This window comes from Staurois parvus, unplaced genomic scaffold (genome assembly GCF_062004578.1).
Source record: "Staurois parvus isolate SC_StPar_1 unplaced genomic scaffold, SC_StPar_1.0 ptg000019l, whole genome shotgun sequence".
Taxonomy (NCBI): Eukaryota; Metazoa; Chordata; class Amphibia; order Anura; family Ranidae; genus Staurois; species Staurois parvus.
This window is the reverse complement of record NW_028317815.1, coordinates 32,997,670-33,025,579: the sequence shown is the minus strand read 5'-3', so window position 1 is coordinate 33,025,579 and position 27,910 is coordinate 32,997,670. Positions and strand designations below refer to the sequence as shown.

The 27,910-nt window shown below is 41.4% G+C and overlaps 1 protein-coding gene across 2 annotated transcripts in view; it reads right to left on the bottom strand.

The window, feature by feature from the left end:
• USP6NL (USP6 N-terminal like) overlaps positions 1-27,910 on the bottom strand; it is a 215,140-nt gene that overhangs the window by 90,821 nt on the left and 96,409 nt on the right. For both annotated transcript variants that reach the window (XM_089686373.1, XM_089686366.1), the window contains 2 exons: positions 26,696-26,769; positions 25,858-25,940 (listed from right to left, as the gene is read on the bottom strand). Coding sequence is in view for 1 of the 2 variants with exons in the window: in XM_089686366.1 (XP_089542492.1) it covers positions 25,858-25,940; positions 26,696-26,769 (157 nt within the window). In the remaining variant the exon portion in view is untranslated. The remainder of the gene's footprint in view (positions 1-25,857; positions 25,941-26,695; positions 26,770-27,910) is intronic.

Below are 27,910 nucleotides of genomic sequence, written 5' to 3'. Positions count from 1 at the left end.
TGACCCTCCTTTGGCAGCAATAACCTCAACCAAACGTTTCCTGTAGTTGCAGATCAGACCTGCACAACGATCTGGAGTAATTTTGGACCACTCCTCTTCACAAAACTGTTTCAGTGTAGCAATATTCTTGGGATGTCTGGTGTGAATTGCTCTCTTAAGGTCATGCCACAGCATTTCAATAGGGTTGAGGTCAGGACTCTGACTGGGCCACTCCAGAAGGCGTATTCTGTGCTGTTGCAGCCATTGTTTTGTTGAATTACTTGTATGCTTTGGGTCATTGTCCTGTTGCATCACCCATCCTATGCGGAGCTTCAGTTGGCGGACAGATGGTCGTACGTTTTCCTGCAAAATGTCTTGATAAACTCTGGAATTCATTTTCCCATCAATGACAACAATCCGTCCAGGCCCTGAGGCAACAAAGCAGCCCCAAACCATGATGCTCCCTCCGCCATGTTTTACAGTGGGGATGAGGTTTTGATGTTGGTGTGCTGTGCCTTTTTTTCTCCACACATAGTGTTGTGTGTTCTTCCCAAACAACTCAATCTTGGTTTCATCTGTCCACAGTATATTTTGCCAGTAGTGCTGTGGAACATCCAGGTGCTCTTTTGCAAACTTCAAACGTGCTGCAATATTCTTTTTGGGCAGCAATGGCTTCCTCTGTGGTGTCCTCCCATGTACTCCATTCTTGTTTAATGTTTTCCTTATTGTAGATGTGTCAACAAAAATGTTAGCATGTGTCAGAGATTTCTGTAGGTCTTTAGCTGACACTCTGGGATTCTTCTTTACCTCATGCAGCATTCTGCGCTGTGCTCTTGCAGTCATTTTTACTGGACGACCACGCCTAGGGAGAGTAGCAACAGTGCTAAACTTTCTCCATTTGTAGACAGTCTGTCTTGCCGTGGACACATGAACATCAAGGCTTTTGGAGATACTTTTGTAACCGTTTCCAGCTTCATGCAAGTCAACAATTCTTGATCGTAGGTCTTCTGAGAGCTCTTTTCTGCGAGGCATGGTTCACATCAGACAGTGCTTCTTGAAACCAGTAAACCCAAAAGAGGTGTGTGTTTTTTTAAGGGCAGGACAGCTGTCAGCAACACATCCAATATCATCACACTGTTAGGAGTCAAGGTTGGCTCACTCCTGGCTCCAATTAGCTCTGGGAGAAGTCATTAAGCTAGGGCCTCACATACTTTTTCCTCCCTGCACTGTGAATGTTTACATGTTATGTGCAATTAAACCATGGCAACATCTAATGTTTGTGTAGTATTATGTTCAGCAGACTGTGTTCTTCTGTTGTTGTGACTTAGATGACGTTCAAAGCACATTTTATGCCCAATTCATGCAAAACTCCACGTAATCCCAAGGGGTTCACATACTTTTTCTTGCAACTGTGTATATATATATATATATATATATATATATATATATATATATATATATATATATATGCACACACACACACACACACATCCATACACAGTATATACACACATTTTTTTTTTTCTCCGAAAAGAGGTGCAGGAACTCAACCACACCCCCCACCCCTATACACACCCTCCAAACTGCATCACATAGTGGATGTGGTCAAATTTCTCCAACAGTGGGACTGTCCTAAAGGAGCATTAAATACCAGGAGTTCATTGCATGCAGAGTTCCGGGGTCCGCTACACACAAGATGCAGAGTTCAGCCTTCTTCCACAGCTATCTACCACTGCAACCACATCTCACTTTCACCCCATTTCAGGTCTGACCTTTGCACGCACCCCACCCCCAATCCATAAAAGCTACACCATTTTCCAGGTCTTACTTTTGTTGTTGTGCCACACTGTAGGTGGTTTTGCCTCTCTCACTTGCAGGGAGATCATCCAGTAGGGGCGTCGGCATCTGCGCTGCACCGCACCCCTGGCACCTGCAGCTCCCTTGTCCCCATCCTGCACTCAGTGGGAGCCACTCAGGAGATCAGATTTGTGGGAGCTCTTGGAGGACAAGCTGACACTTGTAAACACAGAAGCCAGATTTCTGTGTTTACAAGTGATAGTGGTGAGCAGGGAGCAGAGGGTCTGAGCCAGAGGTGGTGGAACTGAGTTCCATCGAGTTCCAGCTGAAAACAATCCCTAATGGTGGTCGTATGGAAACATCCTTTGCACTAAATTCTGTAGTATGTAGGTCACACTGAGTAAATTAAAGCAAAATGTTTTGCTGTACATACTCTGCTAACAGGCTTACCTTAAACGTCCATCTTTTTGTGACCACTACTTTATTAAGCATAAAAGGTATATTTGTGGTGCATATGAATATATTAGAATTATACAGGGGCCACACAGAGGTGCGTTAACTTCGGTTTAGTGATGGTCAGCAAGACATTTTTCCTTAATGTATAATAGAGTGCATAAAATAAACACCGACAGCCTGTCTCTGTAGAGAAATTACTCATTTAATTTACATTGAAATAGCCAATAAATAATATATGAGACTAGATTTAATGTGGAGCACAAACATTTTTATGAGTGCTTCAGGCAACATTAGAAAAATAAGAGAAAAGTGAAACAGCTTCCCGAAAGTGTAGAGGTTGTGGAAGAAAATTGCTGTCCTTAAGAGTCTAAAAAAGCTATTTTAAATAAATTTGAATGCTAGCTTTCTGTAAAACATGAAGCCATTTAAGAAGGCATTTTAGGTTTTAAATTGGTTTTAATAGCCTGAAAAAAATATGAATTGCTTTAACACAGCAGTTTAAATATAAATACAGTCCTTAAGAGACCGTATGTGCAGATGATTTGGAACCTAGAGAAGCAATGTGACTAAATCAAATCACAATATTTAGTAATGTTGAACAGGAGGTCCTTCACAAGATTCCAGTAAAACCTTTACACAAATGAATACAGCAAAAGAAAAAAAATGTTAACTTAAATTGATTGTAAAACTTATAATAAAATAAAAAAAAAACACAAACATGTTATACTTGCCTTTGTGCAATGTTTTGCACAGAGCAGCCCTAAATCTCCTTTTCTCGTATGGCACTCCTGGTTCCTCCTCTTCTTGGTGTGTCCCCACAAGAAACTCCTTCTTATGAGGGCCAACCTGTGGGCTTGCCCTCCCCCCTCCCAAGCCATGCTGCCTTTGTCCATAGACGCAGATAGTTTGGCTGGATGCAAAAATGTAAAATATCCAGCCTTTACAACCACTTTAACCCCTTGGCGCTGATGTCACACAAATATGCAGCCTCACAGAACTGGGCTTTTTTCCATGGGGCCGCATATTTGCATACCTGTCTTTGTGTTGGGAGCGGCAGCACGGCGCACTCCCACCACAAAGACCGGGGTGTCACTGAGAGCCCTGGGTCCCGTTCTAATGATCGGGACCCAGAACTCCTGATTCTAGGTCACATGCTCGCTGTGATAGCCTCAGCATGGCTGTCACTGTGAAGCCTGCCCCTTGTTTTTTTGTTTTACCTTGCAGAGAGAAAAACTGTGTTTGAAAAAAAAAAAAAATATTAAAAAATAAAATTTAAGAAAAAAAAAGAAAAATACTTAGATCAAGGTTTGAGCTAGTTCAGTGCCAAAGTTAGTGCTTGGGTCACGGTCAAAGGTCAGGATTTATTTAATTTTCTTTAAATTGGTATCAGGGTCAGTTAGAGTCAGTGTATTTTAGGCAGGACAAAAAAAAAAAAAAAAAAAAAAGGCAAAACGCTCCCTATTGTTTCTTGGCTGTACTACAGGTACAAACAACAAACAACATACAAATATGTGGTATCGCTGCGATCGTCAAGAGCTGGAGAATTTGTTTTGGGTTGTACTTTGGTGGAAGGTTATGGTAGTAACAACACACAGCTAAATTAAAAAATAAAAAAGTTTTTTTTTTTTTTTTTTTTTTTTTTTTTACTTTTTTGGACCTGGTTTTACTTTGATAGGAAGAAAACAATCAGGACATATCATTACCATTTACCACCAAATGAAAGCCCAATTTGTTCTGAAAAAGAACTAGGTATAATTCACCTGGATGTAAAAAGTAGCTGGGATGATATGTATGGTTTTGCTAACACATGTCAAAGTTGTAAAATTTTCTGGAGGCATTAAGATTTGTTTTACCCGCAGGCATGAAGGGGTTAAATAACCCAGCAAATGTAATGGCCTAATTTGCAGGTTAAAGTACAACCAAAGACTACTGTATGAGAGGGTGGCCACTTCCTGGCAGTCAAACCCAGAAATAGGAAGAAGGGTTAGCCTCACACAGGATTGATGAATTATACCAAATATTTATTGATCTATAGGACACACAATTACCTGCTTAATCAAACCCAGCAACTGTGATTGCAGCTTGTTTTAATGGAGTATTGCCTTAGCAGGTTTTTATCTCAAAGTACAGAAACACCATATGTGAAGCACCGTGCTGATCATCGTTAAGGGATGAACTATTTAAAAAAAATATTAACTTACCACAGCTTAATTTAGGCTGTCTTCACACACACTATTAGCATAATATATACTATACAAACAGCTGATTCTAAACATTTCTGGGATTTTTATTCTCTCTCACAGAGTATAGTGTCCATACAAGATATTACAAGGAGCAGGGGCATTGCTAGGATTTTGGAAGACCTGATGCACCCTGAGGTTAGCAAAGATGCGGCTATGCGCGCTATAGTGAGTATTGAGTGTGGCCACATTGCACAATGGGAGGGGCATTGTATTTAACCAAGTAAGCCTACTTATTGTATACATGTCACACATACAGTGCACCCAAAAAGTATTCACAGCGCTTAACTTTTGCCACATTTTATGTTACAGCCTCATTCCAAAATGGATTAAATTATTATTTTTTCCTCAACATTCTACAAACAGTACCTCGTAATCACAACATGAAAGAAGTTTGTTTTGAAATCTTTTTTTAAAAGCAATTTATTAAAAATAAAAACCAAAAAAAAAAAAAACAAAATGTACATAAGTATTCACATCCTTTGCCATGAAATTGAGCTCTGGTGCATCCTGACAAAAGTTAAGCGCTGTGTATACTTTCTGGATGCACCGAATACCACAATCCTTGTACTCCTATATTTTGCAAATCAAATGTATATTACAGTTTCCTTTCTTTAGCCAAGTGCACATCTTTTTAATAGTCTACACAATGTGTTCAATTTGTGATCATTATTGCCAATCCAACAGCAGACTCCTAGATTGTAAGCTCCAAGGAGCAGGGCCCTCCTATCCCTCTTGTATTGAACTGTATTGTTGCTGTATTGTCTCCCGTTATATTGTAAAGCTCTGAGCAAACTGTTGGCGCTATATAAATCCTGTATAATAATAAATATAATTTAATTACTATACCACAAATTAAAGTAAAAACAGACATTTAAAACTCAGCACAATTTTTGAAGAATTAAACTCTCCTAATACGTATACATTTCTGAACTCAGACTTACACACAAGTCTAACACCTTGTCTGATCATATAAGATGGGGACTTCTGGCCATAAGATGGACATGGATAAGGAGTCTGCAATGCACCATACAGTATATGCAGTGCAGGGGTGAGAGAGTGTGAGTGAGAGTGTGAGTGTGAGTGTGTGTGCAGCTCCCTAAATTAACAGCTCCCTTACAATTTGGGTTCAGGCGTACAGTGCACCCTTACATTAGTGGCATCATCGACACTAGACTCACTTGCTCCTCTAACTACACGAAGTATCAGGCCTCGACCACTTTCAAACGTGGCAGACTGATGGCACCAGAAATCTTAAGAAACATAGCCGTGCACTGGAGTGATTGTGGCACAAGACCAAATCTCAGCTACCATTCACCCTATATAAAACTGCTTTCTTAACATACAATTCCCCCCTCCATGCTGCCAAACAAGCCGACTTTGTCACTCTTATTAATACCTTGTCATCCACTCCTCATCGTCTCTTCTCTACTTTTAACTCCATCTCTACTTTCTCCACCTCCACCCAGTAACTCACTCACTGCTTACAAGATTGCAAATCATTTCAAAAACAAGATTGATACAATTCATAGGGGCAGCTCCACTGCACAGACATCTATCCCACTTAGCATACCTTATACTAAACCTCCCTCAACACTTTTCTCTTTTGACCTTCCTGCTACTGAAGAGGTCACTAAAGTTCTCTCAGAAGCCCGTCTCACCACCTGCCCCCTGGATCCTGTCTCCTCGCAACTACTACGGTCACCCTCTTCTTCCATCCTATGCTCCCTCACTCACATCTTCAATCTCTCCCTCTCTATTGGTGCCTTCCCCACCCCTCTAAAGCATGCACACATCACTGCCATACATAAAAAGCCCTCCCTGGACCTCACCAACCTGAACAACTTAAGACCCATCTCCCTGCTCCCGTTTACCTCTAAACTCTTAGAACGCTTAGTCTACAATCACCTGAGCTCCTACCTCACTGACAACAACCTTCTTGACCCTTTACAGTCTGGCTTTCGCTCACTACACTCCACTGAAACTGCCGTACTAAAACTCACTAATGAATTACTGATAAAACCAATGGCCACTACTCTATGGTCAACAGTATCAAAAGCCGCAGAGGTCAAGTAGTAAGAATATAACCTCCTCCTCAAAAAACTTCACTCTCTTGGCCTCCGAGACTCTGCTCTCTACTGTTAAGTGCAGGTGTACTTATAAATTAGGTGGTACAGCACACTTTTTTTATGGAAGGCCACAGATCTACTAGCTATAACATTATTGTCTATATTATATATCCAGGATAAGGATGTTAAAGTTCATGCAAACCCCATCACTAAATGTCAGATAAGCTATAACATGTCATTGACAAGTTTTTTCATATTTTTCAATCTGCAGATCCTGCCATAAGGGTCCTTGTTCAGGCACTTCTTGTTATAAGATGACAATGTTCTGTCTTGATCTCTAAATTGTGTTCCTGTGCTGTCACCCTGTCACATGAATGCTTGGTGCAAACTAATGATGGGCCGAATAACCCCTGTTTGAACCTACCAATAGTTCGACCGCGAACTTCAAACAAGGAAAATTCACTAAGCGGTAAATTACCGCATCTGAGTATGCGGTAAGATGCCGCACCGCTACTAAAATACAGCTTGAGTTGTATTATTAAGTCACGCAGTATTTTAGTAGTGAAGACAATTCTTTAATGTTTCAGCTGTCAGCAGAATTACCCTTTGAAAGCTGAATGTAAAAAAAAAAATAAAAAATGCCGGTATTGCCAGGCAACTATTTATTTTTTTTACGAACGTGTCCCCCCATTCTGGTATGGATTTTGAGAACCATCCCACCCCCAAAATAAAAACACAAATGGCATGGGGCTCTCCTCCCCCCCAAAATTCATACCAGACCCTTATGTAAGCATGCAGCCCAGCAGGTCAGGAAAGGGGGGGGGGACAAGTGACAACCATGTGTTAATGTTTCAGCTGACAGAGGGGTTCCCCACTGACAGCTAAATGTAAAAGACTTACCAGCAACTGAACTTATTAAAACGGTGTGGGGTCCCCCCCCCCCTCCATTCCTACCAAGCCCTTTGTGTCTGGTATGGATTTAGAGGGAAAGCCCCGCACCAAAAATGTAACAAAATGGCATGGGGACTCCCCAAAATCCATACCAGACCCTTATCCGAACATGCAGCCTGGCAGGTCAGGAAACGGGGGGAATGAGCGAGTGCCCCCCCCCCCCCGAACCATACCAGGCCACATGCCCCCAACTTGGAGGAGTGCCTTGGGGTAGGGGGGTTCCGCCCCAAAGTATCTTTTCCCCATGTTGATGGGGACAAGGGCCTCTTCCCCACTACCGTGGCTGGTGGTTGTAGGGGGTCAGTGGGCGGAGCTCTTATCAGAATCTGGAAACCCCTATTAACAAGGGGTTCCCAAGATCCCAGCCCCCCCATGTGAATGGGCATGGCTTACATGGTACTGCTACCCATTCACACAAAAAAAAAAAAAAAAAAAAAAAAAGTGTAGTAAAAATGACAGGAGTCTTTGACAAGTCCTTTACTTAAAACACAAAGCAGATTGAACATCAATCACGCCACCACCGCCGACCCCAAAAAAAAAAAAAGACCAAACCCAAGCTCCGCTCTGGACGCTGGCCCCCACCCCGACAGTTGCGCCAGGATGACAGTTCTTAAATACTGTGATGACATCACAGGGGGCGAGTGGGAAGTTGGGTCACCCCCACCCCCGTGACATCACCATGCGCTGTGATTGGCCAAAGCATTGCACCTGACCTGTTGGCCAATCACAATATACTGTCAGGGCAAGGTGCATTGTGGGGAACAGCGAGTGAATAGCCCGTCACATGCGCTTACCATTCGTGTGTTCGCCGAACATATGAACAGCCCATGTTCAAGTTGAACTTATGTTTGACTCGAACATGAAGCCCAACCCTAGTGGAGACTACAAGCTTCTGTGCCAACAAACATTTTGCAGGTCCGCCGTTGTCACCATCAGGCTGCTGGTCCAGAGCAATGATATGCAGCAAACACTGATAGGAAGTGGCTGAAAGAGGCTAGAGGTTATCAAACACTGAGATGGGAAAATTACAGAATAGTGTAAAAAAAAAAAAAAAAAGCATGACATATTAGAGCACACACAAGCATTCCAGTACATATAGGACTTCTTTTACCAGAACAGGTTTATATATTTAAATGTTTATGTTTTTTAATTTGGGGATTTAAGTAGACCTTCTACAGACTTTTTTGTTGATATACTTTTAGGGTTATTTTTAATTTTGGACGGGATGCGAAACATTTATAGCAACAGTATTTATGTTTCCCATTCTAAGCACGACAGGGGTTAATAGATTAGCCTAATATTCTGACTGCATCCAGACTCGGACATTTGTCCCTATATGCAGCTAACCTCTCTGTGTGCAAGTACATGCACTGCTGATCTCATAACCAGTCATTGCAGCAGCAAGAATCTGCAGATTCTTGCCACAGGAATCTAGCAGCCGCACCAGTCCAGCCATGTGAAGGAGGCATAATAAAAGATTATACAGAATATCAGTGTCTCAAACACTGCACTACAAAAATATATTACTTCCACTAAAGGCATCATCAATCTTAAAGGATAAGTTCACCTCTGAGAACATGTTACTTGTTCCACCCATTTATAGGGTGGAACATGTAACATATTCCCACTCCTGCAGCCACAGACTGATCCCCTGTGCCAGGAGCCAGGGATCTTCTCCCCGAACTCGCTGTCACTATTTTACAAAAAACTGTAGCCAGTCGAGCAGGACTCCGCCCACCCAGCTGTTCTGTGAATGAAAAAACAAGTACAGACATCCTTTGCAGCTGTCAGCTTATAATTATAAATGAACTATCTGGGCGCTGTTCAGCACTCTGGTAGTTCATTGATTCTTCCTGTCAGTGCGTATCTGCCAGATCGCACGAGCAGACAGTTTACATGGACAGTCTGCAGGAGTTCTGCATTACACCCATATAATCTACTGATCACAGGTGAAATGCTTTGCAAGCCCCTAGTAACAAAAAATTATAAATACCTGCAAAAAAGATGTGCATTATTGTATTTTATTTTATTATTACAAAGGTGAATCCTTTAAGCTGGGTATATACAGAGTTTTACACTGAGCAAAAAAAAAAAAAAGAAAAGTTACAAATTCCTGCCTCTGCACAAGCTATGTGGTTGCAGGAATCTTCCCCTGCTGTGTATTCTGACAGCAACTGCTTAACCAGTTGAATTTCGATACATGTATACCCAGCTTTATTATGGAAACTCAAACAATACTCAAAAATGTTCCAGCTTATGACCTTTAATCTACAAAGAAAGGCATTCTGATAAGCTACATACTGAAACCAGGAAACGAGGGTGCATATACCCATGCACCAAAAGCCAGCGGGAGAATCAAATGACCTTTACTAGGATTTTTTAAATAGTAGGATTGTTGCGTGTGTTATTTTTACATTTTAGGATTGAGACCAAAAAAAACACATCACCTTCTTGAAAGGAGCAACCCGGAGAAAAAAAAATAGCTCTCACAATGTATTCCTGTCCAAATCTCAGAAATCACAGAGAAGAGGTGCGATCTGATAAGATGGACATAAATTGCCACCACTGAAAGAGTGCTGCATACAGTAAACAAAGCAAGGACACTGTAGAGTCTGAGCTCTCATGTATCCAGTTTCCCATAAAGGAGCATGATCATTTTAGAATAGTATATTACCCTATTCAAGGGCACATGCTTAACTGCTTAGGTAGAATAAAAAACCTTAAAAAACACAAAGCTAGGCCATCTCTTCTTTTGCTGCCCTGTACAATGTGCAAATTGTGCAAGGGAGATAAAGTGGATTCTTCAGATCTGACCATATGTGAATACTCTAACACCTGTTAAATTCATTGACGCCTAGGTTTGATTGGGTAGCCCCATCTTGCTATTTATGGTCAGTTTTAGAAGAACTGTCAAATGACAAATCGAAATTCATGAGTTCAGAATTAATTTCATTTAATTCAGAGACATATCTTTCATATCCAGATCTATACCATTACAGACTTGGCTGAAAGGCAGCATAAAAGCATACTAAAAAGTTGGCAGACGATCTTTAAAGGATAAGTTCACCTCTTAGACAAAAATAATAAATGCACTTTTTTTTTTTTTTTTTTGCAGGAGCCTGGAAAGCATTGCACCAGCAATCAGTAGATCACTGATGCCATGCAGGTCTCCTGCAGACTTAAAAACGGGTGGAACATGTAACATGTTCCCAAGGGTGAACTTCTCCTTTAAGATAACACTTCAATACACAATACAAATAAAAGTATACAATGAAGCACTTAAAAAGAAATAAGATATGCCACAAAAAAAGCAAAGCTAATACAATTTTGAAGGGCAAGTTAAAAACCCCAACAAAAGAACTATGTGGTATTAATACTAATGTTCATGTTATCACAATATCAACAACTTTACAGCTGGATTACTCTTTACTATTTGATAATATAACTAGATGCCAATACTTTCAAAATCACATAATAAAAAAATGTAAGCACATGACAAAGGCAAAAATGTGAACATTATAAATACGCAACCATTTATTTTAAAACAAACTAGCAAAAGTGTGTGAACAAGAACAAATGGAGTGACAAATGCAAGAAGTAAGATGATCCTAAAATGCACAGTGAACTTTAAGGCCTTGTTTACACTTGCTTTAAAATATGGCATTTGAAGCACTCTGAATGCCAGTTAAAGCTGATATCACTAAATAACATGATTACCTTACCATCCTGTACACACTGGCGAGTTTGCTTAAAAAATTATACTGCATGTAGCTTTCCAGGTGCTTCACTACATCTCCAAAGCTTCCACAGGTGTCTAGTACAGCGCTCCCTAACCACACCTACAGTGGCAGAGAGACACTTCAGAGTTACCTTCGCTTCGTATTTCACGTAATGGTATTGTGACGGAGGAAAGGCAGGACAGGGGACACAGAGTGGACGGCAAACGCACAAAGCTTTATTGCAAACAGGCGGCAGTCCTTCAATAAGGGGAGTGGCAGAGAGGGTGAAGTGGCCACTAAAAGGGGTAACGAGGGGGCCCCACCCACTTATAGTCCACCAGGATAGCCAAGGGGGTGTCCCTGTAACAAGGGTAGTCCGACAAAGGAGGGGGGTGCGAGGGGTCACCACAGCAACAGTTCAGGTAACACAGGGGGGAAGCAGGTACTCACGGGTCCAACAGGGTGCCTGGTCTCCCAAGAGTAGAAGCGGAGCACAGGTACCTGTGGAGTCTGGATCAGGCGGGTGGTCTCTGGGAATGGCAGGCAGTCTGTGATAGTCTCTCCCCTTCTGTGGGGTCTCTGGCAATGGCAGGCAGGCTGTGACAGTCTCTCCCCTTCTGTGGGGTCTCTGGCAATGGCAGGCAGGCTGTGACAGTCCCTCCCCTTCTGTAGGGTCTCTGGCAATGGCAGGCAGGCTGTGATAGTCTCCCCCCTTCTGTGGAGTCTCTGGCAATGGCAGGCAGGCAGGCTGTGATAGTCTCCCCCCTTCTGTGGAGTCTCTGGCAATGGCAGGCAGGCAGGCTGTCTCTGGCAGTCTCTCACCTCCTGTGGGGTCTCTGTGAGGCTGGGGGTGGGCTGGCAGAGTCTAGTCACAAAGGTCCCGCCGTAGCTGGGGATCCTTTGATGACTGCACAACGGAATGCACCCAAGCGCCCGGCACCAGCCTCTCAAGCTCATGCAGGACGCTTCCCGGTTGCCTTGGCAACCGGGGCCGGGCCAGCGCTGGCGTCAGCTAGACTCTGGAGCCAGGGCCATCCCTGTGGGAGGTTCGCACTTCTCCCTGGAGAGGTGTGAATCTCGCCACCTCCTGGCTGCCAGAGAGGAAGAGACAGGACAGGGTGGTGGAAGTCTCACCTCTCATCCCATGGCAGCAGGATGAGAGGGGGAGGGGTGAACACTAGACCCCAGGGATGAATCAGGCTGGTGACAGGGGCATCCTGGGAGCAGGGATGATGTCGGCCTAGATGAAAGGCAATTTGGGAGGTGTGCGGCGAGCTGGCAGGGCAGCTGGCCAGGAGGGGGGCCCACAGTAATTGAATTAGGCCATTGAGTTAGGCCATTTGGCTGAGTGACACAGGGGACAATTGGAATGATACAGAGCAGGATGCTGAGGGCATGTGATACAGGGCATTAATAAGGGGATTAATAATTGGCAGGCCCCTATACCGTGACAGGTATATATAGAGAAACAACCTACAGAAGGGATTTGCCAACCTTCATTAAAGCATCACAAAATCAAAAAAATATGTGTTAAAGTGGAAGGCACTTTAATGTGTTACTAATCTGTCCCCCCAGCGCTGAGCATACCCTTTGGCGCTATATAAATACTGTATAATAAATACTGTATAATAATAATCACTGCAAGTGAAAAGAGCCCTAAGAGGTGTCATGGCTGATTCTAGGAACTTCTGGACTGTTTTAAGCCAGCGATACATGGATCAGAATTCGGCCAGTTCAGCAGAGACCGGCAAAATTTCGATCTATGTATGGGCAGGCTGATTGCACCCAAGTCGATCAATCACCTTGGGTACAACCAACCTGTCAGATTTTATTGCAAGCGATTACTGCCAGTAGCTATAGCCGCTAGCAGTAATCATTGCATTCTGCTAGCCAGGAAGGAGCCTTGTGCCTCCCCACCAGCAGAGTACAACAGCGCTGCGGGAGGGATTCCCCCATTAACACTGACTGTGTTTATGGGGAAATTCAGTGGTTTACTTTCCTTTGACCCATGGGGGAAGGAAAGAAAAACACATTATCTATGCGCTGCTTTAAGCTGGATGGTTCAAATCTCAGCCGGTTCAGCAGGGATCAGCCAAGATTCAAATCACCTCTGGGCAGGCCGATTATACCCAATTCTATTGTTGTACGACTTGGGTAAAACCAGCGTGTCAGATATTTGCATGTGATTATTTCAGTGGCTAGCCGCTAGCAATAATTCTGTTCTCCTGGCAGAGACGGCTCCCTGTGCCCCAACAGTAAAACACAATAGCTTTGCAGGAGGGATTCCTCCATCAACACTGACAATGTTGATGGGGGAATCAAGAAAAGTTCTTTTTTTTTTTCTTCAACCAGTGGTTGAAGGAAAACAGAATTGCATCATCTATGGCCTGCCTTACAATGTCTTGTCCTCACACAGACTCTAGTTATCGCTGATTGAAATACTCTGCAGGAGGGCAGTTTCTAAAAATTTTAACCCTTTGTTAAGACAGACAGTATTCAAATTTTGCAGCCAAAAATGAAGAACACAATACAGACAGGGTTAATTATATTAAACATTACTACACAGCCCAATCCTAAACATTACTAAGCAGGGAGAACATTTAAGACTTTTTAAGCAAATAAAAAGCAATTAAAAAGGTAACAGCAAATTTTAAATTATTATTTTTAAAGTGTCATTAAACCTACATCAGAAAAAAAAAAATATCAATGAATGCTGTTACATACTGTTCATACTTGCTCAGCCACTATGGGATTTGTTTTCTGTATTCAGCAAAAAAGCCTGGTTGATCCTGCTGTTCTCTAACTCCCTCTTTTCCATATGCCCAATGCAGTTGGGGATTTTGCAGAGAAGTGTAGGCAGCTAGTGCACATGCTCAGTTTTCAGTGAGTTTCTATGCTGAGCATTTCCTCCCCCCATCAGATCTGAGCAGCCCATGTGACTATAGAGACACACATGGGCTTATACATGGAAAATGGCAGCCCACTCCCTCCCTCCCTCCTCCTGCATGAGCATTAACCATCTTAACACAATAGTGGTGGGGTATTGCATCTTGATTGATGGAGGCTTCACTTCCCTGTTATTCTAAGGCACAGGCTGGAGGGGCGTGAAAGATTTGATTTAAAAAATACATTTGTATGACAATTTAAACAGTTTACTGATAGTAATTATTAATTTTTACTCTGTATTCCAAAGGCTGTTTTGTTGGGTTTTTTTTTTAACGTGACCAGCAGTAGATGACTAGAAGCTCCTCCTGCCACTGTTACCCTGTAGACAGGCTGGGAAAGAGCTGAGTCATGTGACAGCTGTATATAGATCAAAAAGGCAATTTGTTTGTGTTTATTGTTAGATTTCAATAATTACAGTAAAATCATCCATATAAAGAAAGAGAAGGGATAATGTAAATTAACTAGTGTGTATTTAGTATAACTTTGTTAATGGGAACAAATATAAATAAGGTGTTATCCAAAATTGGCTGCAAAAGTGTAAATACACTTTCAGATCCTGTCGCCATGGCTGAGACATTCCTAAAGAATTACTGCCAGTTCGCAGATTCAGACTGGCAGTAATTAAAACACTGATCTGAGATGGCATATAGAGGTATTCTGGGGCATGTCTTTGTCAGGAAGCCGTCATAAATGCGAGCCCTGTGCCTGGAGATTCACTGGCTGAAAGCTTAATGTAAATAAAGGGGATTAGAATAATGGTGTCATCATTACCCAAACATGGCAAAGCCCGTATTTTGGAAATGACAAGCTCAAGGGGATGGCAGACCAGATAAGGAGCTAATCCCCTCAACCACAGAATAACATAACATGTTGGGTGGGAGGAGCTTGTTGGGAATTAAGAGATTAGTTCCCCATCAGTCTGCTTTGATATTTACCGACGGCGAACAACAGTGGGCAAATTGGAAAGCCGGTACCTTACAGATTAGTGGCAACGGATCCACCTACTAGCATGCACGGTCAATCAATAGCAAGGCGGAACCCAGTGGGGAACCAGTCTTAGTTCCACATCAGATTTTGCCCATACCAATAAAAAAAAAAATGCCTCAGCCATGAGCTTGTCTGTGCAATGGTTGTAGCAGCTGGAAAGGAAACGCACTGGTAAAGGCTTTGTCCAGTATGGACCCTCCAACAGTTTCATGTACCTTTCTCTGAACAAGCATCAACACTTTTGGTGTGGATACCCGACAGAATTCTGAAGAGAGTCCAAGGCACACTTTTTGAATTCCCCTGTATGTGTTTTCCTTACCTAGGTGCTTACTTCCGAGGCCACTGAGGTAAAATATTTTTTAGACTATTTTCGAATAGCTAATGGTTTGGTTTATTGCTTTCACGCCATCTCTTTTCTGTGTTGTCAATCCCTTTTCTGTTAATGTTTTTTTTCTGATCTTTTAGAAAACATCTTGCTGTGGCAGAAGCAAATTTTATGTGGGCTAAAGAGGAACAAACATGGAAGCATTTATTTGTAAAAGGTCTATAACAGCAGTAATATGTAGCAGTCTCATAATGTGTTTCCAGTCAATGATTGGCTCCTAAAGTCCATTCCCAGTCCTCGAAACTAATCGCATATCAATACAGGCTAAAAGAGTTGAGTAGTTGGTTTCATTTATAGCTTTACTAATCCTGCCCTTCATGATTGCTGCTGCTTCCCACTGGATTCCCTCTTACAGACTACAATGCTCTATTTCTCTTCTTTAGCCTGCTGTGATTGGAACCTGTGCCACTTTGGAACCCGTGCCACTTCAAAGGACTGCTGATTAGGGTTGGAAGCCATTGTGCAGAGGTTGCATTGCCTTGTGGTTGGCAACAATTGGGGCTTCAGTCACACCGGAAGTGACACACAGTGATGTCATTCTGATCCCAAGTTGTGTCAGATAGGCCCAAAAGGATATGTGGTTACTAAAATAGGGGATGTGAGTGTATAGGACCTCAGAACCTTCTTGGAAAAAAGGGTGATGCTCACCCCAAAATTTTGATTTTGGGCCTCTTCTCCCTCTATGTAAATGTTTTGACACTGGTATTTCTTTTGCTTATAATTTTTTTTATATTTGCCTGAGCTTTAGCATTTGTATCACTATTGTTTTAGTGTGCTTTGTATTCCATGCCATGCACATGCGTTATATATTGTATTCACTGCTTATACTATTGAACTCAGATGTAAGCATTTATTTCTGCAATATATTTTTGAAGCATAAAAACAGCTTGGGTGCACCCAATAACTAAATCTTATTCAAGTAGTAGTCAGGGACAGATTAGGGGCATAAAGCAACAGTGAGAAGAAAAAAAAAATGTCTGCTGCTTGTCAGATCTGAGTTTAAAGAATATGTATACACAACATTTCACATTCCTGATATGTCCCAGCTGTACCGTGTACTTTTGTTGAATAGTTTCTTAGTCTCTTTGTATTGCTTTCCTTTGTGGTGTTCCTGCCAGTCCCTCTGTTTTCCTATTAAAAAATGGACTATACTAGGCATGAGAGCAAAGCATGGTCAGTTCTCTAGCTGTGATGGGAACTCAGTGTGCTCTCCTCCAATCAGACTGCTCATACATTCCCCCTGAACAGCCATTCATTACGAAGTTCGACATGTTGCTGTTTCTCCTCCCACAGCTATCTGTTCTCAGCTACATAAGGAGCTTAGAGGGTATGTGAACACTTAAAAAACAAGGGAAAAAGGTAATATAATTATTTTTATATCTACACAAAAGTATTGCCTTTCATTTCAATTTTAAACTGCATGGGTTGGTTTACAAGATTAGGGTTTGCATATACTTTAATGTGTTACTAAACCCACAACAGTAAAATCAGTCTGTATATGCAGTAAATCATGTTTGTTATACTCGCTGTTGAACCTAAGGGGTTAATCCTTCGCATTATATAAAAAGGCTGTTTGGTCCTCTCTTCTCTGATCCTTTGCTACTTCCATAGTTCCAATTCATCTGCTGATAGTATAGAGCCCTAGGAAGCACTCTACATACAGTATGCTCAGTTTGGGATGTATTGCTAGAGGGTTTTTTTTTTTGGGGGGGGGGGGGATGCATGTGATTGGCACAGGACCCATCAGCACTGTCCAGACAGAGGGTCAGGAGTCATGCAGCCTCCATAGGACAGTCAGAGGAGAATGAATACTCCTCCTACATGCATTAACCAGTGCTCGGCCTTACACTGATAGAAGTCACAAGACTGCTATACAGGGCTTAAACTTTCTAGTCTAGACCTACTAACCAGGCACAAACCTTACTCACCACCAGTTGCCCCACCCATCCTTGCCCAGGTCCGCCTTCAACCCCACCCCCCGCCTGCCCCAACCCTGCCCCCTTAAAGCTTATGAAATTACATTTTTCTTTAGAATAAAGAGTCCAAAATATAAACTGTATACAGTAATGTATATCCCAGCTCCCCTGTACTCCATTATAGTGATATGACATGTATACAGCAATGTATATCCCAGCTCCCCTGTACTCCATTATAGTGATATGACATGTATACAGTAATGTATATCCCAGCTCCCCTGTACTCCATTATAGTGATATGACATGTATACAGCAATGTATATCCCAGCTCTCCTATACTCCATTATAGTGATATGACATGTATACAGTAATGTATATCCCAGCTCCCCTGTACTCCATTATAGAGATATGACATGTATACAGTAATGTATATCCCAGCTCCCTTGTACTCCATTATAGTGATATGACATGTATACAGCAATGTATATCCCAGCTCCCCTGTACTCCATTATAGTGATATGACATGTACACAGTAATGTATATCCCAGCTCCCCTGTACTCCATTATAGTGATATGACATGTAGACAGTAATGTATATCCCAGCTCCCCTGTACTCCATTATAGTGATATGACATGTATACAGCAATGTATATCCCAGCTCCCCTGTACTCCATTATAGTGATATGACATGTATACAGTACTTACTCCTTGAGTCCCCCGCAGCGGTGGAGAGGGTGTCTCCTCTCAGCGGAGTAGAGGGGACCACTCCTGCACCTTTCCCCTCAGCAGCGGTGCTGAAGAAGCCGGAAACCGGAACTCGGCTTCACAATGAGGCTTGGAGCGCAGCCGCTCCATCATCTGTGCTCGCTGTTAGAGAATTTCTCCTCGCATTTGGCGAGCGGCTTTTTCAAGCCCTGCTGCTATATACTGCTGATAAGAAAAGGTATTTAGCAGTTTATATTTACTAAGATAATAGCATTTCCATGTTCTGTGGGAAACCAGATATAGTGAATGTAGAAATGTGGTAGAAAACAAATGTCTGAAAATCTGCAAAACAGTGTCTTTTTAAAAAAAAATAATCTTTTAATAAAAATTGTTATCTCCGAGTCTGAAGATATGTACAAAATTCAACCTCTTATAGTGTATATATCTCTTCTGATTGTTTTCAGAGTGGACTAGATAGTTTGTTCCCTAACAATATAGCTGGTAATTTAGACTTACCACTGCATGAAGATATTCAAGAATAAATTGTTTTTTTGTTTTTTTTTTAAACTTACATATTAAATACACTACCCTTTGAGGTTTTTATCCTCAATAAACAATAATTGGCCAACTAATTGATTACGAAAATAATCACTAGTTACAGCCCTACTGTGAACAATGCAAATATTCTTCATTGTTGCGCAGTTACATCATTGCTTGTATTGTAGCCCCTAAATCATCTCATCTTCCCACAAACCAGAAATGATCTGTACAAAATAAGCCCGCAGGCTTATTCTGTGAACAGCACTGACGCTGAGCAGATCTTCAGATTAATTCTGTTGGGGAAACATCAGCAAAAGACAATTTTTTGAATGGTTGTTTATGATTACTGCTCTTGCAGGGGTACGCTTCCTTTCCTTTTGAGCCCAAAGCCCTTTTTAAGTGCCCAATACTTACCAAAAGGGTCCCAGCTACATCAGGTATTGATTACATCCCCATGCTACCAAGAGCCTGCCATTGATAGCAAACCCTCTTCACCTACAATGATGTATATACCACTAGTTGTGGCTGACACACAAGACCACACATACAAAGGACATTCTGTAGTTAGGATCCCATTCAACATTTCTATGCCAAATAAGCTTTTTAGTTGAGAAGAAACTTTCCAGCTTTTACATGTAGAAACCTCTTGATTAGAGCAAAAAAGGGAGTACATCACAAGAAACTGTTGACAGAAAAATATCCTGGCTGTACTCCATTTACTGTGTTTTTCAAGGTCGTACGTTATATACTGTCAATGTCCCTATTGAGAGTGATTATTCTTACTACGTAGCATCTTTCCTCACTAAGAGGGATAAAATGACAATCCAACAAGCATGCTTTTATAGCAATCCATAAAGTCAGCTTTATGTGACTAAACCAACCCTATGTTTATGACTTCAAAAATGTTAAACAGAGATGTTAACCTAGCAGCCAAAAAACAATATTTTCTTTCAAGCAAAAGTATAAATTCATGTAGTAAATATGTCTTACTTTATAGTGCCGGAGGGAAATGATGGATCTTTTTCATGGAGCATGTATCATAGATTCAGTAAATCAAACATGCACTACCTCAAAGCACGTTGGAAAAAAAATAATGAACAGAGTAAATATAAAATAAATCTTGGCAGGGGCAGCACAGAGCTTGTTGCATTAAACCAACCCAAAATGGAATGGTGTAAAATCGAAAGACATAGCATTCCAATTTTCTACATTTTGAAACTAAAATCTATGCATTCACAATAATTATGCCAATATATTATCATTGTAATTAAATACATTTTCCCAACAAGGAAACTGAACTTCTGCACCTTAGGAATCAGGTCAGAGAATTGGAAACGTCCAAAAAAATAGGATTTTTGTACTCACTGTAAAATCCTTGGGGGTCCATTTAAAGACAAGGGAAGCCTTAACTTTTGGCTGATACGGACTGCTGCCTACAGGAGGACTAGAAACTGGCAAAAAAAAAAAATACAGTCCAGCCTAGGATAATCCCTCTCACTACTATGATAAAAACTGGCAAAAAAGTCACACAAAAAGTGAAAAATAAAATAAAAAGAATGAGGCTGGCAAAACAATCAGATTGTGTACAGATAACAAATAAATTGCTGCGCTAAACCATCATTGTTTACAAATATGTACATAAATAATGAAAAAACATCAACATATATTCAAGTCCCAATTGAGAAAAACATGGAAAAAAGTCCCTATATTCGGATAGTGTGTAATCAAACACCATGTGTCTTCAAATAAAACAAGTGCACCACCAAGTAATGGTAGGACTCTTACTGGAACGATGATCCCTTAAGTTAATAAGCGTCATAAACGCATGAATGTAATGATCTGGAAATGTGTATCCACCATAATTCTCAAGCAGAGGAAAGATGCTGGACAATCATTATAAAACGGAAAGGATCCCTTCAGATTATCCCCATCCTATATATCTCTCCGGTGCATGTATTTTCTCATCAGCAGTTAGAGCAGTCTTGTGACAGCTAAGGCTCTATGCACACTGGGTGTTTTAATAACGCTGGTAATGTTAGCTGTGTAAAGTCAAGTTAAAAACTTGTGGTTTTTCAGCGTTTAGCTGCGTTTTTTCGCATTTGCTGGTTTTTTTAGGTTTTCTTTTTAGCAGAAAAAAATTTGGAGAGAGGGTCAAAAAAAGTCCAAAAACGCTGGTTTGCCGTGATTTACCGCGCGTTTTACAGCTAAAAAACTCCTCTAGAAACCCACTAGTTTCAGGGGGGGGGAGGTTTCCAGCAAAAAAAAACGTTGATTACAGTCTATGTGTGCATGGACACATAGGATAACATGCTGGGGAGTTTACTGGCTGTAGAAAAAAACGTCAAAAGCCAAAAACAGCAGCTGTAAAAATGTCCAGTGTGCATAAGGACTCAGTTTTGTAGTGAAGCAGTATAGAAAACATAATCAAACACAGGGGGGAGAAACCTGTGTCCCTCAATGGGCTCCAAGAAAAGGATTTTACAGAGGGTGCAAAAATCTTATTTCTTTTTAGTCCATTGAGAGCCACAGGAAGTCTTAACCTTCAGGTTATCAAAAAAGCCCAAGAAAACAAACAGGTATTGGGGGACACTCAAAGATGAAGCTGAAACATGCAACCTGCATGTGTGAACAAAGACCAGGTAGCAGCCTATCAAGTCTGGGCAACAGTTGCTTGATGCCAAAAAGACCAAGAAGCACAGATTTGTACAGTGTCCCTTGACAGGAAAGTCTGAAACCTGATACCGGAGACTATAAGCTTGGATGATGGTCTGCCTGAGCCGCCTAGAGACCCTATGTAGAACCAGAAAGGGTCCCCTCCAGAGAAGGCTGTCAATTCAAATACTTGCCTCTCAGAGGTGATGGCTACAAGGAACACCACCTTGCAGGTAAGACAAATTAATGTCCCTAATGGGTTTTAACGGCACTTACTGAAGCAAAGCGAGAATCAGATTAGGATCGTACTGAATCAAAGGGAATGGGCAGGGGGAGTTGCATGGGAGTCCACCTGTTCAAAGAACTTAATCAGAGGTTGAGAGGGCAACAGTCTGTGAAACAGTAAAAGTGCAGAAACCTGACCTTTGATAGTGCAGAGATCCAGATGTAGGATCTTGTCTTAAAGGACTAGCATGCAGGTTTGCTAGTGTTTTTGGACTTGTTGCTTGAATACTGAGCAGACAGAATTCCCTGCATTTCTAAAGAAATCCCCAGTGCCTCCTCACCTCTATGATGCCAGCTTTTCTCAGTACCACCTGTCTCTCCAATGATCCTTGTGTAATGCCATCTGCATCCAGCCTTGTGTCCCCTGGGCACCCAACCTATACCTTATGCCTGTATTGCGAGCTTGCTCCTGTGATCCTCGTGTTCCCCTGTCTGCATCCTGCCCCCGTAACACTGTGGGGCAGATTTACTAAAAACTGGAACACTCAGAATCCAGTGCAGTTGTGCATGGTAGCCAATCAGCTTCTAACGTCAGCTTGTTCAATTAAGCTTTGACAATTAAATCTGTAAACTGATTGATTTCTATGTAGAGCTGCATCAGATCTGCACTCTCTAGTTTTAGTAAATAACCTCCTGTGCGTCCCTGCCAGTAACCAGTCTCTATTGATCAGCATGTCACCCTGTATCCTCCAGTCAGCTATCTGCTCCTCTGCATTGGTGATATTCCCAATGTGTTTCAGCCAGCCTCTCATTACCAGAACCTGTGCATTTCTAGTATGGACCTTTGTATGGGTCCTGTTACCAGTTTTGGCCTCTGTGTAGTTCCACTGCACTCCTACCAGTTTGGTTTGTATACCCTACAGACATGTGATCCTAGCATCTCAGCACTCCAAAGACTTTTTCCTGTAAGAAAGTTCTCAGTATTTGCCTGATCAGAGAACCGGAACCTGGGTGTCGCCTGACAATGTGGCTCCTTCGATTCTATGCCTAAGGGCTCTCACTTTTGCTATATGGACATGCCCTTTAGTGTCAACAGGTACCCTGCTTCTCCAAGACTCCTCGAACTCTGTAAATCCTCTGTTGCCACTGCCTAGCTCAAGCTTCAATAACTAACTTCTGGTTAGCGAGTCCAGCCCCAAGCTGGAACGGACTCCATCTTATGGCACTATACAGAGGTAGCACAGCCACCTGAGTCAAACAGGCCCAATAATGATCTTGGGAATCACTGCAGTTCAATCCTGAAAAGCAGACGAGGAAGAAGATTCAGGGGAGGAAAACCACAGATCATGGTGTATTGATCCGATAAAGCCACTAGAGAATCCACAGCTTCCACTAGAAGATCCTTATTCTTGGAGACAAACTTGCCCAGTTTGTTTTTAAACTGTGAGCCTGAGAGGACACCTGCAGGTATTAGAATCACTGATCTCTAGAGAAACTAAAAAATCTCCCTGGTGGAGGGAGACAATGACAGATTCGGTAGGTTCCATGCATATTTTATGGACTCAAACACATTAAGAGCTTTGAGATCTAGAAAGGAGTGAATGCCATTTTTTGGCTGGGGAACAGTGAACAGATTGAAATAAAACCCCTAGAACCATTCTGTCACAGGAACTGGAGCAATTACAACTTGTTCAAGAAAAACAGATATTACTTGTTGGAGATATGCTAATCTTTGCAGTGACCCAGGAAGGATGGAACTGAGAAGCTAAGGGGCAGGGAGGAAAACTGCAGACCAACTCCCGTACACTATCATCTGACATGCAAGATTTTCAAGCATCCTCAAAGGTGGAGGTGAGGAAGGCTTGTCTGAGGATTTGCCAGACAAGCTTTGGGAGGGTGGGGGGATCTTGATGTGTGGGACAAGGGAGTGGAGAAACAAAAAATAATTTTCTCAACAGAAGGAAGAAGATTTTGCAGATTAATTCCATGGAGCAGCAATGGATGTGTGCTTCCTTAATGCTGTATGACACGCCACTCCAACTAGTGGATTACATTGGTATTCATTGCCACAGCATTAACCTCTTTTATCAAAGCTCACAGGAATGTGGATTAAAGGCATTCAATGACCCAAATAAATGAGGTAGTGCCCCATTCTTAAACCGACCAGCCTACTCACTAAGGGAGTCATCAGAGACAAGATAAGTGCTGAAGCACTGTCAACGATTCTGGCCCTGAAAACTGCTCGGCAGCTAAATTTTACCAGAACGGAGTCTAGAAAGTGCCACATATCCCCCCCACATACCCAGTTCAGTGGGGTTCAGATTCGCTACTCCAAAAACCAAGCGGAGGACAAACATGCTTGAAAAGCTTCAATCAAAGAGACAAAGCTCAAGCAGTGGTGTAGAGAAGTAACTTGATTGGAAAAAGATAAATTAATAACTTAGTCTACCATTGCACAGCTTTAGAAATGCATCCATCTTCCTAGGACACTAGCACAACACTGAGGCATGCTGGCAGTGGAATGGTTATCTTGGGTTGGTCTAGTTTTTTTGTTTGCCAATGTCCAATTTTTATGTTATTACCAAAAGATTAAGACTTCCTGTGTCCCTTAATAAATGATCAAGAAAAAAATTAAACCCTACTCTCACAAAATGAATGAAATAACAAGATACCTGTAATCTTATACAAATAACACATATAGGGCTTGGGGATTTTTTTTTTTCCCATTTGCCCTCCAGAGGATTTTCCCTCCCCCCCCCTTCCTGAACAGGCAATTTTTTGTGTTATGGCGCTGCGTTACTTTAACAATTGCGCTGTCATGCACCTAAATTAAATTTCTGTCCTTTTTTTCCCACGAATTGAGCTTTTCTTTTGGTGGTATTTGATCGCCTGTTTATTTGTTGCGCTACAGGAAAAAAAAAAAAAAGACAATTTTGAGGAAAAAAAAAAACTAGATTTTTTTACTTTTTACTATTAAACATGTCCAATAAATAAAATGTAAAAAATCTAATTTTGTCATAAATTTAGGCCAAAATGTACTCTGCTACATGTCTGTGCTAAAAGAAAAAACCCAATACGTGTAAACTAATTGGTTTACGTGAAAGTTATAGCGCTTACAAAAGGTCGGTATATATACTATGATTTTTTTGAATTTTTTACTAGTAATGGCCATGATCAGCGACTTATAGTGGGACTGCGGCGAACATTCTGACACTGGGGGGGAACTGACTTGTGTCACTGACATCCTCAGTGAATCCAACACAGTGATCAGTGCTAATAAAAAGCACTGACACTGTACTAATAGCACTGGGCAGGAAGGGGTTAACATGTGGGGTGATCAAAGGGTAACTGTGTGCTTGCTGTTTTACTAGAGGCTGTGTGTTAGTGCTTCACTGCAAGCACACTGCTTTGCATGGCTGTGCACAGCCATGCAAAGCAGTGTGCACAAACTGACAGGGAGAACTGTTTTGTTTACTAACAATTCTCCCCTCATGGGAGATGCTCGTCAATCACCAGGCGCTGGTGAGTAATCACCAGCCGGGACCCGGTGATTGACAGTCGCGGCTGGCGGCATGGGTAGGGCGCGCGCACCCCCTACCTGGAAATGCAAAATCACACACACACACACACACGTGATTTTGCTTACACGGTGTTAGATGTGAATGAACTGTGGGAGACCAGCACTCGTGCTGTGCTTTGAAAACAAAACAAACTGTTCAAAAATGTAATAAATGAACACCAGAAAAAAAAAAAAAAAGTAAACACCCATAGTAAGAGTCTGTTCTGGCTGTGTTCTCACAAGAGTCAGTGCTAAATGTACATCTTCTACACAGTGCTGGTGACTCCTGGAAGGACAGCCTACATAACAGACTGCCAGGTGGGAGGAGTAAAAGATCCTCTCAAGTAAGCAAGATTTAAAGCGGTAGTAAACTCCTGAATTTGCACCGTATTTGCTTGGTTGGCAGCTGGTGATGTCACCAGCTCAAGCACTCTGAAGGAGTGGCATGCCAGTGGAAGGAGGACCAGGTGAAAATGGAAGCCTTGCACTGCTGGAGGGCTTCGTTTTAAAGTAAGTCTTTCATAATGTGCTAGTATGCAATACATAATAGCACAATATGCCTTTACGCTGCAGGAAGAAAATGTTTTTTTTTTGTTTTTTTAAAGTTTACTATCACTAAAACGATTGAAGAGCAGCCAAGCAAGCATTGTCTTTATTATCTCAGTACCCAGGTCCTAAATGTTAATAGTATGCAGAACATTTCACCTGAAGAGATGGATAAATGTACTTACTGCAAAAAGCCAAATCTGTCTGTGACCTTGTAAACAAGATAATCAGCATCCTCCCAAGGTTCGATCTTTGCACCTTCTCGGCCCTACAGTTTCAGGAACAAAAGCAGGAACCTTAGAAAGTAATTTCTTCCCAATTGTCTGAATTTTAATAATCATTTTAGAATAATGTAATACAACCCCTAAAAGTAGATTAAAAAAACTACCAGATGGAACACAAGCATTCAGGATGAGAAATATGTCACACTTTCCTTCCTACAACACTGTTTTTGCCACAGCCCCCCACATTTAGCAAAACTGTAGTGGGTGGGTGGGAGCACTGAAGATAAACCTCTATTCCTACGATCTTGTGTGGTGTTGGAGTGAGGATTTCCTCTCTGTTTTCGCTCTTTGCTCTACTCAAGGTATATATACGCATTCGTCCACATTTCTGCATACATTCATTTGGAACTGTTACAAGTAAAAACATAACAGAGAAAGGGTCTTTCATTGACTGCACAGCTTGTAATATGTTGTGAATGATCAGACATGCTCCCATTGACAGATCATGTTAGATGCAGCATAAGCAAACTTCCCAGTGTAGAAGGATGAGGGGTGTCTGCGTCAAACCATATGTACTGCTGTTCTGCCTAAAGGCCAAAGCTGCTGATGCGACTAAAGCTGTCCGGATTTTTTTTTTTTGTTAACTCTAACTTAAAAAAAAAAAAAATGTCTCGTGCATATACCTGTTAGAGCCACTAGGACACCAACATTTTTTTTTCCCATAAAAGGGTTTCTCATGTTTAGCTGAGCAAAGTGTTTCTTTAGGTAACTGATAAGGTTCTGAACAGGAAAAACTCACCTTGTCATATTTGGCAACTATATCAGCTCGTTCTTGTGCAGATTTAATGGCCACATCTTCCTCAGAGTCTGGATCTGTAATAAGTGAGTGAATAAAGAATATTTACCCCAACTGTGGCAGACAAAAGTTTTTAGAAACCACATACTTCTAAAATGCAATTGTAAGCATAATATTAAATTTATGGTCAACTCCATTTTTTTTGGATGGCTAAACACAGATCATCAGTAACATGACATTTCATCTTTTGTCACTACCAATTCCAAAAGAAAACAAATTATTCTGAACACTGTACTGTATAGTAGACCTATTAAACATTTGGACTTCACAAGACAACAGGACACAGTTTTAAACACTGTTTTCTCATTAAAAAAAACAAAGTTCCATATTCAGTTTAAGGCTGAATATTTTCTTAAACGCTTACAATTCAAACCACTGAATAATTGTCAGAGTTGTAAATAGAAAGATATCATATTTGAGGATGTTTTTATAGGGAAATGAAACCACCCACTTGATAGGTCTCTTAGGTCTTCAATCACAAGACTGTATCAGAAAATCTGTACCAGAAATTGAAGCTTACCATGATTATTTTTAGAGGGTTTCACTCTTTTTGATGGGTTTCTCATTTATTGTACAAAAGTACAAAGAACAAGTTTTTAAAATCACATTGCTTGACTTTATAATGGTTGTAGAGGCACAGTGGGTTGAAAGTAATCTTTATGCTGGAATCTGTGAGAAATATAAGTAGCCTGCTGGTAGGTTAACCAGTCAACACTGAAAATAGAAATATCACTTTGGGATGAACTTAACATTTAACAGTCTGCTGTTCGGAGAGTACCAAAAGATCTAGCAAGCATGTTCTAAACTATTGTTCAGAGGCAACAAGGAATGTGTGAGCAAGTGTCAACCCATTATTCTCAAGGCAGTCTGTGGAATTGCTGAATCCACTGCTCTGTGACTCAGGGTAGGAAAAACAAGATTTGACTCCAAAATGCCAGCTTTAATTTCCTTTTCTTGAAGCCAGTTACATGGTGCTAAGACAAGAAGAAGATAAAAGTAGAATAACTCTGACCTCCATTCATGCTCCTAATTTATCAGAGGAATTCATTACTTTTTTTTTCTCATGTGTGTGCTCTGTCTGGGAAAGTGACTTTCTATGGAATTGTTAGACTTGAAGTCTTCGCTTTCACAATATCTGGACATAAATGGCTGCTGAAG